Genomic DNA, 16758 nt, shown 5'->3' on the forward strand with positions numbered 1-16758 from the left:
TGACGTGGACTGCTGACCCCCACATGCAGAAGAAAACACGGTCCTCAAAACAACCGCAGACTCCGTGATGCGGAGAGAAGGATCCCTGCAAGACATAGCCTGAAGCTCCGACAGACTCTGAGCAGAAGCGACCAGAACGAGGAAATCCGTCTTGACGGCAACATCTCTTGGAGAAATCCCATCCAGGAGGCTGCATCCTCCCCGCCCCCCCAAAAAGAAGCCTTCAACATCTTGGGGAGACAACAGAGAACCCCCGAGAGAAGAGGAACCCGAACACGACAGTCCCGCAACAGGGACCTGGAAGAAGAAACCGCCAGACCCTTCCTGAGGCCAGTTCATAGGAAGGTCAGAACAGTGCCACCAATGGGGACAAAGGATCCAAGTGAACTGTTGCACACCAGGCCGAAAAGCACCTTTAGACCTTCGCAGAGGCTGACCCCATCGAATTCCTGTTGCCATGAAGAAATGTGGCAATGATAGCAGAAGAGAAGCCCCTAGCCCTCAAGGCCACAAGTACATCACCAGGTCGCAAAACCAAGCTGTCCGGAACTGGAAGGGCTATCGGGCCCTAAGTGAGCAATCTCTGATGGCAAGGAAGACACAGACCTCTCACTGAGCTCAACCGCACCAGGTCTGGGGCCGCTAGGAACACCGGACCTGCGTGAGATGCCACCTGGCCCTATCACAGGCCACGGGGAAAAGCCATACAGAAGTTTCCCATCAGTCCATGGTTGAACCAGAGCACCGAGCCCTGCTCTGCTGACCTCCTGGCGACAGCTGAAGAACCTGTCCACCTTCTGGTTCCCCGAGGACATATCAGATCGAAGGCGGGGTGACCCCTCTGAAGAAACATGGCTTCGAACGCTAGCCCAGACAGGGAACATTTTCCCGGGTCCAGAATCTGACAACTGAGGAAGTCTACCAGCACATCGTCCACCCCTGCCACATGAGCAGAAGACAAGGCCCTCAGATGCTTCTCTGCATAGGCAACGAGCATCCGAGCTTCTAGGCTCAGCAGGGGACTCCTCGTGCCCCTCTGACAAGATGACAAAGGCAACCACTAGTGCAATGTCCGAGAATACGCTAAGAATCCCTTGAAATCGCAGCAGGCCAGACAGACCATACACATCTCCAGTCAATTGAACAACCATCTGCTCTCCAACGCAGTCCACCAAGAGTGGACCGTTACAGACCAGCAAACTGCTCCTAACCGGAGAGACCCACTTCCGTCGCCAGGGGCACCCAGTCCAAGACGCGCAGAGGGAGCCCTCTGTACAGAGTAACCAGGCTCAACCACAACACCATACAGCTGCGAGTCGTTGCCAAGCATGGCAACTTCACCCCAGCACATCCCGCTGAGGATTCCACCGGGACAGAAGGGACAACCGAAGAGGAAGGATGTGAGCCCTTGCCCATGGATCACAACTATGGTCGCCACCATGAGACCCAATACCTGCAGATACTGCCAGGCTGTCAGGGCTGGAGCCACTAACATGTCCTGACTGCACTCCGAAGCTTGATCGTCCTGGATTCTGTCAGAACACCTGGTTCCTGCCCACATGGGACCAGACTGCCATGTACTCCAAGTCCTGTGGCAGCTCGAGGCGACACGTCGTGAGATGGATCACCCAGTCGAGACTGTCCAGCAGTCACCGCTTGGCGAACTGCCAAGGGCCTTCCATCAAAGAGGGAGCTCTGATCAGCCAGTCGTCGAGGTACTGATGGACTTGCACACCCAGCGAGCGCAGATGGACAGCTACCACCACCATGACTGTGGTGAATGATCTGGGCCGACACCAACTCGACGGGCAGTGCCGTGACCCGGAAGTGCCTCCCGAGAACATGCAACCTCAGGAATCTCTGATGATCCGAAAAAAAACCCAAAACAAATCCCCCCCCAAAAAAAGAAAAAAAAAAATTGAGATGTGGATGTATGCTTTCGAGAAATCCAAGGAAACCAAAAACTCCCCGGGCGCCACTGCTGCCACCACTGAATGCACCATTTCCAGCCGGAAACGTGGAACTCGTAGGACGTTGTTCACTGCCTTCAGGTTCAGAATTGGTTAGCAATCTTCAGAGTCCTTCACTGGCATGATGAGGTAAATGGCGTATCTCCCGGTGTCCCAGTTTCCCTTTGGGACAAGCTCTATAGCTGCCTGATTCAGCAACCTGTGCATTGTGGCTTGCACCTGGCTGGCCCTGACCGGAATTCCCACAGGAGGGAACAAGAAGAATTCCAGCGGAGGCTGGAAAAAAAACTGTAGTCAAAGGCCTTTCCTGAGCACAACGAGGACTCACTAGGCCGAGATTACCATTTGCCATTCTGGAAGGAATGTCAAAAGCTGCCCCCTGAATTGGGGAGGGGGGGCCCTGCCAGAGACCTGATGGCATATTTTTCTCTAGGAAGGGACAGAAGACTGGGAGTAGGACAACTGTTGGCGCGCTGCACCTCCATAGTGAGGACTAGAGGGATCTCTGAAACGCTGTCCCGCCGCCAGGGATCCGGTGAACTGAGAAGTACGCAGGCAGGGACAAATATCTGGCCGTCCCACACCCCTAGTTGGACGAGGTCTAGAGCCAGGGAGCACCTCAGGCTACAGACCTGAACACTGGCCAAGGTCATCCAAACCTTGGCCAAAAGGAGCGAACACTTAAAAGGAACCTGCTCACTGAGCCTTTAGCTGAAGTAGCACCCAACCACTGGTGAATCCAAGTCATTCGCCAAGCGGAGCCTGAAGAAGCTCCGAGCTTAGTTCAAGATGCTACAAAGAGCTTCGGGCAAAAAATTCAGACATTCCCGGGCCACACAGAAGTGGCTGCCGCACCTCGCTCTCCCGTTGTAACGGAAACAGAAAGACGCTGGAGATCAAAATGCAATCTTCAGTCCTGAACATCCTGCAGGACAATCCCTCCATCTGAGGAAAAAGAGATATGTTTAGTGACCTGAGCCACAGCTGAATCCACTGTCAGCGGGACCAGTCTCCAGTTGAGGTCTGATGCCATGGGATACAACTTTGCCAAGTTCAAGGATAAGGAAACCCTCTATGGACTCCCAGACTACTAACAGCACTTCCGCCAAAACCGCATTGCATCAAGGAGGCAGACAGCGGAGGCATAGAACTCCGAACTGAACATTCTGTCGAAACCGCATGGACTGAAACTAGGTTCCATGTTCAAGACCGTCTTTACTCTTGGGCTACTGTGAAGAGCCGGCACTCCGCCTGGTGATCCGCAAGGTCTCGGAACCCACTGGTCTGGGTATCACCCAGATCCGCTAAGTTAGCCACCTCTGCTGATTCCGCTGAAGAAACAGGCGACAGCAACTGCAGACACCGAAGCAGAAGCAAGGACGAGGATGAGCCGCCTGCTTTCTGGCACCCCAGTAAAGGAACAAATCGTCATGCTGGCATCCAAAAGTGGAACAGAATGTTGTACTGGACTCAGTGGGAGAAACAGGCAAAGCCCCTTTTACTCCTGGTTTGTCTTTTTTTTTTTTTTTTTTACAGTCAGATACCTCAGAGCCCCAAAATCTGTGGATAAACAGTCACCAGCGGCCGGAACTGCTCTGTACGTCTCAGATCTCACAGGATTAGCAGACTGTGATTTTTTTTTCACCGAAATTGCGCTTGTGTTTCGCAAAAACGCCATCCACACCCAGTTTAAGTGCTCCAGATGCAGCAATCACGACTCCAGTGGAATTAAAGGGCATTAGGGCCTCTCAGGAGGAGGGGAGCGCGGGATCTGCTCACGTCTCACTCCCCCCCTCGTGGTCCACGGCGCATGGGATAAATGGCCGCGAATCCAGCCGCCATCTGCCGCATCTAAGGCATGAATCCATGTCATCATGTCCTGAGGTGGCCATCTGTGAAGTTTGGAGTAAAAACGAAGCTTCTAAGTCCCCAAAATATACTTAAAAAAAAAAACAAAACGTATAAGAAAATCCAAGATGGCCACCGCGGGTGCTGATTTTGACAGAAAAACGGCCGTTAAAACACAGGAAAACACTAAAAACGGTGATTTTAGGATTTTACAAGTGGGGGGGGGGGACCAGGGCATGCAGGGAAACCCCCCAAAACCCCAATTTGAGGACCCCACAAAATCGCCAATCTCTGTGACTCACAGACACCACAGGTACATGTGCTGCAATGCATTTCAATGGCAGCCAGCAGTACACAGTGCAAGCAAGGAGATCAGTGCCTCAGGAGCTGATTAAACTGGAATTTCAGATCTTCTGGCTGCCTCAACTTCCCTGCCACCACAGATCATGACCCCTCAGGGAAATCAGGGAAGACACGCGGCACGGTTCCGATTCCGGTGTATCTCCTCGGAACCGCTTTGAGGACGAACCAGGGGAGAGATGGCTCCCAATCCTGGAGACCCGATCCAATCTGCAGGCTGTCCAGAGGGCTTACTGCAGTTTCAGGCTTACAGAGCACCCTTCAGAAGTAGACAACTTTAAAATGTCTGTGATCTCCCGCCGAAGGATCACTCACACAGAGTTGATCTACAGTAAGAGCAAACCCACGGTACTGAAGAACATAAAAGACTAGGAATTGAGAAATAAAATCACGAGCAGAAGAAAACTAGAAGTTCTTAGCAAGGCTGCAGAATCAAACTTAACTTCAAGGGTAGTGGCCGCACAGGTGACCTCGCAGAGGGGGTTGGTTTTATTTTTAAGTTCTGCAGCCAAGGCTGGAATGGATGCATTACCCAATAGTTCAGGCTCCAGAAGGATTGTACAAGAAAGACAGGTTGTTCACCCTCTCCAAGGTAGGGAGAACGAGGGGCACTCTCTAAAGTTAAAAGGGGATAGATTCCGTACAAGCGTAAGGATGTTGTTCTTCACCTAGAGAGTGGTGGAAAACTGAAACGCTCTTCCGGAGGCTGTTATAGGGAAAATCACCCTCCAGGGATTCAAGACAAGTTAGACAAGTTCCTGCTGAACCAGAACGTACGCAGGTAAGGCTAGACTCAGTTAGGGCACTGGTCTTTGACCTAAGGACCGCCGCGGGAGCGGATTGCTGGGCACGATGGATCACTGGTCTGACCCAGCAGCGCCAATTCTTATGTTCTCCACCCCCTCTCTGGAAGACAAGCATTTTACTACTCCTCTCCTCAATGACCGGCATTTTTGTCCTTCTCTCTGTTCGTCTCTCCTCCCCCTGATGATCAATATTGCTTTTACCCGTCTTTCTGGCTGACGCCGACATCAATGTTATATTCTGGACAGGTCTGGGGCCTTAAGCATCTACGCATGCCCGAGGCCTGTTGAATGCTGCTGAGACTTGGAAATGGCAGGAGCCAGCAGGCCTTTGGCATGCACAATACACTACTTATGCAAGCAAAAAGAGGAACATACCATAAAATGCATTTTAAAGCTTAAGACCTCTTGTTAACTTTATTAAAAGTCCAATTTTATACATGAGCAGCCCATTAATTGAAGACTAAGCAAGTTGTGTTTTCTACTTGCTGGCAAATGTATAACTTGCTTTGAATATCAGGCCATACCATACCATATAATTTCTTATATCCTGCAAATTTTCAGCACAGATTCATTGCAGTTTAAATGTATAAGACCAAAAAGTTACAGAATTACAGTCAGTTTCTGGAATCAAGTGGGTAGAGAGAGCATTATGAGAGTTACAAGGTGAAGCAGTATATTTCTATCATAAAGGATAAGCAAGGATTTGAACACAGACTGCTATTGTGGTACAATAAAAGTCATGCACTGGAACTTCACCTCTGGATTTTGGAATCAGTTCTCCACAGTTCAACACACGAACTTCAGCATATGGTTTACTGGATGCATCTGTTTTCTGATTCTCTATCTCCTTAATGACTTCTTGTCCAGATATGACTTGACCAAAGACAACATGAAGACTAAATAGTAAAATAAAAAAATTAAGTGAAGTGAATATGCAATATAATAATATGTATTTATAATTTATTTATCAGATAAGGATGAAATGATAAAATATTTACCCATCTAAATGAGGTGTAGGTTTAGTTGTTCTTTGTAAGTCATCAGGCGAAAATTAAAACAAAGAATCAGAGAAAATACAGTTAGCCTCTCTAAAAAAAGGAAAAAAAATATATATTTGCCATGGGAATAAAATAAACCATATCACAACAACCAGTTAAATAACTTCTAACAGATAAAAAAACGTTATGGATATCTCAGAAGAACTTTGCAGCTATTGGGTCTTAAATTATATTAGCTCTACAATGTATTATAAAAAGTTTTGGAATGCTTTGTGAAAATGCAGCATATTAATGCTCAATATTCTATTCAAAAGCAGCATGTAATTGAAGACATTAAACACTAGTTAAGACAGAACAAGGATGGCATATTAAAATGTACCAAATATGTTCTATAGAACCTAACCCAAGATTCAATCACCAGCTAAAGATTCTCCATAGAATGAGTACTCCTTTCCTTTTAAAATACACTGCTAGCATCCATTATTTATGTTCCATTTCACAATAAAGAATATATTTTACACCAAAGCAAGTTGACAGAATGCAGGGAGAACATTTCTAGTTCACAATAATATAAAGTATTACCAGGCCTCCAAACAAAGGGTATCTGTGGGGGGAGCGGGGTAGGGGAGGGGAGGAAGCACAGAATCAATCCATCTAAATAAGAACATCAGTGAGAAATGTGCTTTGTTAAAATCTCAATGAAATTTTTAAAATGCTTTAAGAATATTTTAAAATATTTGTTTTGCCTTGAAATCAGGAGACAAGCTTCTTTTTTCTATCACTTCACACTAACTCACTAAATGACATGACCTGGTAACTCAAGTTCCCTTGCTGGCTGAAGGTAGCCTAAAGAAGTCTCCTCTAAGACCAAATACTTCTACCAGCTAGGCTCACTGAACAGTAGCAGCCATTTTTGCATACCAGAACCAGAACTGAAGTGCAGCACCTTTGCGACATGTGAGGTTCAATACTGTCATGATATATTCAAAATTAACAAAGCATAGCAATGACCCTTGAAGTGTTCCACAGCAAACACATTGCCAGAGATCCGATCTGAATAAAGCTGAATAATGGAGAAAAAATGTCTCATACTTAAAAGACAAATTATGCAAATCAGATGTATTGACCCTATTGATTGAAACTGGACATTTTAAATGCGGAAAATGTACTATTTGTGAGATTATGCTAGAAGGGACATGTGTGATTATTCTAAAGCAAAGGATACAATTGAAGTTTTTTACCACATGCTTATCTTAAGAATGTGGTGTATTTATTGTATTGCCTTTGTCAATTGTGTTATGTGGGCCATACATCATAAGCTTTGAAGACGTGGTTATTTGAGCACTGCTACAATATTGATCATGCAAGAGGAGTGGACCTATTGATAAAACATTGCACTGAAACTCAACACTCGTTCTCTTTGTTTAAATATGGAATGGCAATATCAAAAGAAAGCTTCATCAAAGGGAACAATGGTGGATATACAAATTGGATACTATTTGACCATAAGGGCTTAATCAAAAATTTGACTGGTACGCGTTTTACTAATTTGTCATCAGTATTTCCACAGCGCCCAACAAACAGCACCAACAAGCATCACACTCCAATCAGGCAGCTCACTCACTGTAGAAAAAAACCTCTAAAATTCTAGGCTGCATCCTAGATTCCACAATATCCATGGAACCTCAAGTATCCCATCTTCGAAAGAAAACCCTCTTCACTATGAAACAGTTAAGACTCATCATGCCATACTTCCACCAGCATCATTTTGATCTCATTGTCCAGATGATGATACTTCCCAACTGGATTACTGTAACTCCGCCTACTTGGGAATCAACACTATCCTCATCAACACCATCCTCATCCACAAAATGCAAGGAGTAGCAATATTCCATACTATCGATCCAGGGCAAGCAGTGGCTTCCCCCATGTCTTTCTCAATAACAGACTATGGACTTTTCCTCCAGGAACTTGTCCAAACCTTCCTTAAAACCAGCTACGCTATCTGCTCTTACCACATCCTCTGGCAACGCGTTCCAGAGCTTAACTATTCTGTGAGTGAAAAAAAAATGGTTTTAAAAGTATTGGTTTAAAAAAATATTATTGGTTTACAAAAAAAAAAAATGGTTTTAAAAGTATTTCCCTGTAACTTCATTGTGTGGCCCCTAGTCTTTGTAATTTTTGACAGAGTGAAAAATCAATCCAATTGTACCTGCTCTACTCCACTCAGGATTTTGTAGACTTCAATCATATCTCCCCTCAGCCATCTCTTTTCCAAGCTGAAGAGCCCTAACTATTTTAGTCTTTCTTCATACAAGAGGAGTTCCATCCCCTTAACCATCTTGGTTGCTCTTCTTTGAACCTTTTCTAGCACCACTATATCTTGAGATAAGGAGACCAGAATAACTCAACTTCGGCCTGAAAAAAATATGACTTCATCTCAACCTACCTCAAACAACTCCACTGGCTTCCCATCTCATCCCGTATAAAATTCAAAACATCCTGTATCATGCATCACATTATCTACAGCAACTCAGCCGCTCCACTCGTCAAACTCCTATCTAATGCATGGTCCACCTCACGCAAAATTCTCAACAGGATTCAACTGAACCTCCCAGTGACAAAGTGTATGAAACCCTGCCACTTCCCTAGCTGGGCACTGCTGATCAAACTCAGAATAAACCTCAGGAAAACCCGGCACTCCCCCTCCTGGCTAAATTGGCTCACAACCACAGCAGCACTGAGAAAGAGTTTCTCCCAGGAAGGGGGGGGGGGAGGGGAGAAAAGTAGAAAATCAGGAAGTGACTCAGGGGAACTTAAAAGGCCGAGCCAGACCCAGGAGGAGAAGTGTGCTAGAAGGAACCTAGTGTCAGCATAGCTATTGCTAGCAATCAGCATTTTCAGTTGGCATAATTAATGTCAGCAAAAGTCTATGGGAAATTATATCAATCTGACTCTGGGATGTTGATGCAGATATATCACATACAGTAAGCATCCAGGCAGACTGTTTCAAACAACCCTAATTCAATCAGTGCTTAGAGGACCTGACAGTAAAAAGGTGCTCTAAGAGGTGTTAAGAATGTCTGAAGATATACAATGGATCCAGGTGGTCAGTGAAACTAACTATTGTTTCAAACAGTTTACAAATTCTAAACAGAAAGATACTGGAAAATACAATAGTTTCTATATTTAGAATAAGATTCCAAGCTATAAAAGGCTCCTCTTGCATCCCCCCCCCCTTGCTCCTCTGGCTCCTTTTGCCCTTCTTCCTATGGCTCTCTGGAAACTGAAGCTTGGGACATCACCCTCCCCACCCCCCTTTCTCTCTCTTTCTTTGTGTGTTCTCTCTCATTCACAAGAACACAGAAGTAGTATGTAATTGTAAAACTTATATATCTCATTCTTAATTGTAACTTTTATGAATCTTACTTTTCTGTAAGCCTATTTCTATAATATATTCTTTATGCAATCACTACTGGCTGTGCTTCTTATTTGATTCTACTCCTGGTGGGTCTTCTGTGAAGGTATTGAACTCGGGACCTGGCGTTTGTAAGGGCGCCTCATATAACTCCACCAACCTAACATTGGGGGGGCCACTACAATCCTTACACCTAGGAGCTAGATAAGCTGGTTGAAGGGCCTGGCACAGACAGAGTTTGTAGGAGGTAAGACTCTACTGCATTTGAAAACCTGCCATTGTTCTAGTGCCTGCTAAGACCTGGGACCAAATGCTAACTGTTTCCTGCACATAGAATAAAGACTGTTTGGGGCGTGTCATGTCCTAGGGAGAATAATAATAATAATAACTTTATTCTTGTATACCGCAATACCATAGAAGTTCAATGCAGTTAACAATAGAAGAGACTGTACATTTACAGCGATGATACATATTACAGTGTTGTTACATTTACAGAGATGTTACATAAATAGCAGTAATAAAAAGGCATAAACTAAAGAAGAGACTGTACGTATACAGCGATGCTACATGTTATAGCGGTGGTACATTTACAGTGATGTTAAATGTGAGACAATGAAAAGGCAGGGCAATTAGATAAAACAGAGATTGAGAAAGAGAGGCCATAGTGGCTTGGGAGGGGGGCGTAGTCAGAGGGAAAGGAGGCATGTCGAGATCAGGAGGGTGCAGGGAAGGAGGGAAGGCAGCGTTAGCGGAATTTGTCGAAGAGGTAGGTTTTTAGTGACTTCCTGAACAGGTGGTAGGGCGGGGAGCTGGAGATGAGGGCGGTAAGGCAATTGTTCCATTTGCCCGCTTGGAATGCTAGGGTTCTATCTATGAATCTCTTGTAGAGGCAGCCTTTTAGGGAGGGAAAGGTGAATAGGTGGGCGTTTCGTGTGCGAGAGAATGGGACTTGTGTTTGGGAAAAGACTGGGTGAAAAGCCTAACTGTTTTCTTTGAAGAACACAAAAGCCTGTGAAGGAACAGGCTCTGTACTACTGTTAAATAAAAGAGTTTTTCCTTGAATGTCCCAAGTGTGATCTGTCTGTCCGGCTATGCAACCCTTCTCCTGAACAAGCTGCCCCACTTTATCACACTCCCCTCGACAAAAAATCTCAAATACAGAAGAATTTTCCATGTTCATCTTCCTTGAAGTCAAAATCTGGAATGATCTCACAGAGACTATAAGAACTGAAGCCCTATTCTGGAAGAAACTGAAAACCTCATTCTTTGACAACTAATTCTTCAATGATCGCCATACGCACCTGGCCTTTTACTTAATGTGATTAGGATCTTCTTTTCCTGTCCCCCTTCCTCTTCCATCCTCCCTCTTTACCCTCGCTTCCCTTTCCTTTTTCAAATTGCCTAGAGCCTGTTTAGGTGTGCACGACACACAAATATTAGATTAGATTATTTGAATTTTCTCATATCATTCCGGAAGTGATCTTAGAATGCCCAGAAAGAGGTTGCAGTGGCATATTTTTTTTCCAAGTTGGCTTTCTGCAGCTTTGGTGCACATTTTGTTGGATTTATCTCCTGAAGCAGCCAACAGGGTTGGGAGATGGTGTGGAATCCTACAATTTTGGAGAATGAGATACATTGAACTGATTTTGGAAAATTGAGGCTGGAGATAAATACAGATTGCACCCTAGCAAATGTGTTTTTTCACTTTGAGATAGATCTCTCCTAGTGGCTGGAGTTTATTTTTATGCGTATGATAGAACTGAGGACAGCCTATAACCACAACTGATGCGATAAAGTTGTTACTAAGTTTGAGGCTTTTTTCTCCATCATTCAGCTTTATTCAGATCAGATCTCTGGTGATCATGTTTGCTATGGAAAGCTTGGTAACAAGGTTAATTGTTGTGCCGATTGTATTGATACCCCTTGTAACTAGTGTGTGATATTCAAAATTAACCCGTTTAGAAACACTGCCCCTGAAAAAGAGAGAACCTTGATCAATCTACTGCATCAACATTATATACAACATTATAACCTTGCCAAAGGATATTAAAGATGACTCTTTATCCACTGGAATAAAATCATGTTCTCATTGTACTCCATGATTTATCACTAATTATTTTAAATCATGTCAAATATGTAAAACCGATTTAGTTTAAGGAAGATAGAAAAGCACAGTTACTTACCGTAACAGGTGTTATCCAGGGACAGCAGGCAGATATTCTTGACTGATGGGTGACGGCACCGACGGAGCCCCGGTACGGACAATTTTAGAGTGATTGCACTCTAAGAACTTGGAAAGTTCTAGTAGGCCGCACCGCGCACGCGCGAGTGCCTTCCCGCCCGACAGAGGCGCGCGGTCCCCAGTTAGGATAAGCCAGCTAAGAAGCCAACCCGGGGAGGTGGGTGGGACGCAAGAATATCTGCCTGCTGTCCCTGGATAACACCTGTTACGGTAAGTAACTGTGCTTTATCCCAGGACAAGCAGGCAGCATATTCTTGACTGATGGGTGACCTCCAAGCTAACAAAAAGAGGGATGGAGGGAAGGTTGGCCATTAGGAAAACAAATTTTGCAAAACAGATTGGCCGAAGTGTCCATCCCGTATGGAGAATGCATCCAGACAATAATGAGATGTAAAAGTATGAACTGAGGACCAAGTGGCAGCTTTGCAGATTTCCTCAATAGGAGTGGAACGTAGGAAAGCTACAGATGCTGCCATAGCTCGGACTCTATGGGCCGTGACAGAACCTTCCAGTGTCAGTCCGGTCTGAGCATAACAGAATGAAATGCACGCTGCCAGCCAATTAGACAACGTACGTTTAGAAACAGGATGTCCCAATTTATTCGGATCAAAGGACAAAAAGAGTTGGGGAGATGATCTGTGGGGCTTAGTACGGTCTAAATAGTAAGCCAGAGCCCGCTTACAGTCCAAAGTATGCAGAGCCTGTTCTCCAGAATGCGAGTGAGGTTTCGGAAAGAAGACAGGCAGAACAATGGATTGGTTGAGATGGAATTCAGAGACAACCTTAGGGAGAAACTTTGGATGTGTACGCAGAACCACCTTGTCATGATGGAAGACTGTAAAAGGTGGATCCGCAACTAGTGCATGTAGCTCACTGACCCTCCTGGCAGAGGTAAGAGCAATAAGGAAAAGTACCTTCCAAGTGAGAAATTTGAAAGAAGCGGTAGCCAAAGGTTCAAATGGAGGCTTCATTAAGGCGGAAAGAACTACGTTGAGATCCCAGATAACAGGAGGGGCTTTAAGAGGTGGTTTCACATTAAAAAGACCCCGCATGAACCTGGACACCAAGGGATGAGCTGAGAGGAGTTTTCCATGGACTGGCTCATGAAAAGCCGCAATAGCACTGAGGTGGACTCTGATTGAAGTAGACTTCAGGCCAGAGTCAGACAAAGAAAGAAGATAATCCAACAAGGTCTCCACTGCAAGGGAAGTGGGATCATGATGATGAAGAAGACACCAGGAAGAAAAACGTGTCCACTTCTGATGGTAACATTGCAGAGTGGCCGGTTTCCTGGAGGCATCCAGAATTGAACGAACAGGCTGGGACAAAAGAGTATCATGAGAAGTCAGGCCGAGAGAAACCAAGCTGTCAGGTGCAGAGACTGGAGGTTGGGATGTAGAAGGGTCTCCTGATGCTGTGTAAGCAGAGAAGGAAACAGTGGAAGAAGAAAAGGTTCTCTGGAACTGAGTTGAAGTAGAAGGGAGAACCAATGTTGCCTGGGCCACCGTGGAGCAATGAGAATCATGGTGGCTCGTTCCCTCTTGAGCTTGAACAAGGTTCTTAACATGAGAGGTAGAGGAGGGAAAGCGTACAGGAACCGATTGGACCAATCGAGGAGAAATGCATCTGCTGCCAGACGGTGAGGAGAGTAGAGTCTGGAGCAAAATAGGGGCAGCTGGTGATTGTGAGGAGCTGCAAAGAGGTCTATCTGAGGACTGCCCCACTGAGCGAAGATGGACTGCAGAGTTAAAGGATCGAGTGTCCACTCGTGAGGCTGGAGAATTCTGCTGAGCTTGTCCGCCAAGGAATTCTGTTCTCCCTGAATGTAGATAGCTTTCAGGAATAGATGGTGATCTGTGGCCCAAGCCCAAATCTTCTGGGCTTCCTGGCACAAGATGCGAGAGCCCGTCCCACCCTGCTTGTTGATGTAGTACATCGCAACTTGATTGTCTGTGCACAGCAGGAGGACTTGAGGAAAGAGAAGATGTTGGAAGGCCTTGAGGGCATAAAACATTGCTCTGAGTTCCAGGAAATTGATGTGATGCTTCATTTCCTGAGCTGTCCAAAGTCCTTGAGTTTGGAACTTGTTCAAATGAGCCCCCCAGGCATAAGGGGAGGCGTCGGTGGTGATGACAAGTTGATGAGGAGGTAGATGGAACAGAAGACCTCTGGAGAGATTTGAGGATATCAACCACCATTGTAGAGACTGACGAAGAGATGATGTTACAGATATGTGACGTGAGCAAGGATCCATCGCTTGGGACCACTGGGTAGCTAGGGTCCATTGAGGAGTGCGCAGGTGAAGACGTGCAAGTGGTGTGACATGAACTGTAGAGGCCATGTGACCCAAGAGTATCATCATTTGCTTGGCAGAGATGGAACGTTATGGAAGCACCTGCTGACATAGAGATTGAAGCATTTGAAGACGGTTGGACGGCAGGAACGCTCTCATGAGGACTGTGTCCAAGACTGCTCCAATGAATTGAAGTCTCTGAGTGGGGATGAGATGAGATTTGGGTAGATTGATCTCGAACCCCAGCAAACGTAGAAATAGGATGGTCTGATTGGTGGCCTGAAGTACTGTTTGAGATGAATTGGCTTTTATTAACCAATCGTCCAGATAAGGAAACACCTGAAGGTGGTGGGAACGCAGAAAAGCAGCCACCACAATCAGACATTTGGTGAACACTCTTGGAGAGGAGGCAAGACCGAAGGGTAGTACCTTGTACTGGTAATGACAACGATTGATCATGAAGCGTAGGTACTGTCTTGAGGCCAGATCGATCGGTATGTGAGTGTATGCCTCTTTGAGATCGAGGGAACATAGCCAGTCGCCTTGATTGAGAAGAGGGTAAAGAGTGGCTAAAGAGAGCATTCTGAATTTCTCTTTGACTAAGCATTTGTTGAGATCGCGAAGATCTAGGATGGGTCTGAGATCTCCTGTTTTTTTGGGGACTAGGAAATAACGGGAGTAGAATCCCTGCCCCTTTTGATCTAGAGGGACTTCCTCTATGGCGTTCAGAAGGAGGAGGGATTGAACCTCCTGAAGCAGGAGTGATACCTGAGAAGTGTTCGAAGCAGACTCTCTTGGCAGACTTTGGGCAGGAAGTGTCTGAAAGTTGAGAGAGTAGCCGTGGTGGATGATGTTGAGGACCCACTGATCCGAGGTGATGGTTTCCCAATGGCTTATGAAAAGAGTAAGGCGTCCTCCTATGGGCTGCGGAAGGTGGGCAGCAGGATGTCGACTGGCTATGTCCTGGAGAACCAAGTCAAAAGGGTTGAGTGGATTTTTGTGAAGGGGGAGGCTTCACTTGTTGTTGCTGCTGTGCTGGTCTAGCAGCTTGTTTCTGTTGTTGCCTCTGACGCCTGGGTTGTTGCTGGGCCTGTGGTAAAGGACGAGCCACAAATCTACGCTGGTAGGCCGACTGCTGGCGAAAAGGCCTGGTAGGTGGGGTCTTCTTTTTAGTTTTGAGAAGAGTATCCCATCTGGTCTCATGAGCTGAGAGCTTTTGTGTAGTGGAGTCCATGGATTCTCCAAACAGCTCATCCCCTAGGCAAGGTGCATTAGCCAGTCGATCTTGATGATTGACATCAAGTTCTGAAACTCTGAGCCAGGCCAGGCGACGCATGGCCACCGACATAGCCGTGGCCCGAGAGGTCAGCTCAAAGGTGTCATAGATCGATCTGACCATGAACTTACGGAGCGATGAAGAGGTTTGGCGAAAAGCAGATCTTTTACGGCCAGGGAGGTATTTTTCAAAAGATGACAAATTTTGAATGAGATGCTTAAGGTAGAACGAAAAATGAAAAGCATAGTTCCCAGATCTATTAGCCAGCATCGCATTCTGATACAACCTCTTGCCAAACTTATCCATGGCCTTACCTTCTCTGCCAGGAGGGACAGAGGCGTATACACTAGCCCCCGTGGATTTCTTTAAAGTAGATTCCACTAGTAAAGATTCATGGGGGAGTTGCGGTTTGTCAAAGCCAGGAATAGCTATGACCTTATACAAGGAGTCCAGTTTGCGAGGAGCTCCTGGAATGGTCAAAGGTGTCTCTAGATTTTTATAGAAAGTCTCTCGCAAAATATCATGGAGAGGCAATTTCAAGAATTCCCTTGGAGGCTGGTCAAAGTCCAGTGCATCGAGGAATGCCTTGGATTTTTTGGATTCAGCCTCCAAGGGAATAGAGAGAGAGTCGCACATCTCTTTGAGAAAAGAGGTAAAAGAAGATGCATCAGGCTTAGAGGACGGATCTAATACAGAAGGGTCCTCGTCCCCTGACGAACACTCTCCCTCAGAGAGAAGTGGCTCCTCTGAATCACCCCACAGATCAGGGTCCCTCATCTGAAAACTACGGTCCCGAGACTCCGGTGTGGAGGGTTCTAGGTGTCGAGTTTTGTGAGTCGACTTACCAGACCTCTGTGAACCGGTACCGGGAGATGTTATCGGGCGTACCGGTGCCGAGGTTTGCACCGCCTGGTGTAAAGATCTCGGTTCCGGCGCTAAAACTGGCATGGATACCGAGGAAGCTGTTTGTACCGGTACCGACAAAGTGGATGCCGATAAAAGAGGCTGTTCCACTGCCGGTACCGGTAGCTCAGACCGGACCGGGACTGGAAGGCTCGGTGTCAGAAGAGCAGGCAGGAGCTGCTGCAATTGCTCTTTAAGCTGAACTTGTAGGATGTCAGCAATTCGCTCGTCCAGCGAAGGCACCGGTACCGCTTTTTTCTTCTGCGGTACCTTTGGTGCCGCTCTACACTCCGAAGAGGAACCCGAGGTCGAAGGGCTAACCTCAATCAGAGCGGAGCGCTTCCGTGGGCGCCTCGAGGTCGGCAGGATTGGGCTCGCTGCCACTGAGACCGGAGGGCACTCCAGCAGGGAAGGCTTCTTAGCCGGCTTACCTGGGTGCGACGCCGGTGTGGTATTGCGCGGCGTCGAAGAAGTAGGTGCCAACTGTGAAGGTGCCGATGCCGGTGTCGATGGTACGAGATCGGACATATCGGCACCGAAAAGTAATCGCTGTTGTATCTGGCGATTTTTCAAAGTACGTTTTTTCAACGTGGCACAGCGGGTGCAGGTGGAAGCCTGATGCTCAGGACCCAAACACTGTAGGC

General features: G+C 46.4%; 1 protein-coding gene across 1 annotated transcript in view; it reads right to left on the reverse strand.

The window, feature by feature from the left end:
- Positions 1–16758, reverse strand: part of PPIG (peptidylprolyl isomerase G) — a 259537-nt gene that overhangs the window by 144644 nt on the left and 98135 nt on the right. The window contains 2 exon segments of the mRNA XM_033944704.1: positions 5741–5880; positions 5983–6012. Coding sequence (XP_033800595.1) covers positions 5741–5880; positions 5983–6012 — 170 coding nt within the window.

This window comes from Geotrypetes seraphini, chromosome 5, assembly GCF_902459505.1.
Source record: "Geotrypetes seraphini chromosome 5, aGeoSer1.1, whole genome shotgun sequence".
Taxonomy (NCBI): domain Eukaryota; kingdom Metazoa; phylum Chordata; class Amphibia; order Gymnophiona; family Dermophiidae; genus Geotrypetes; species Geotrypetes seraphini.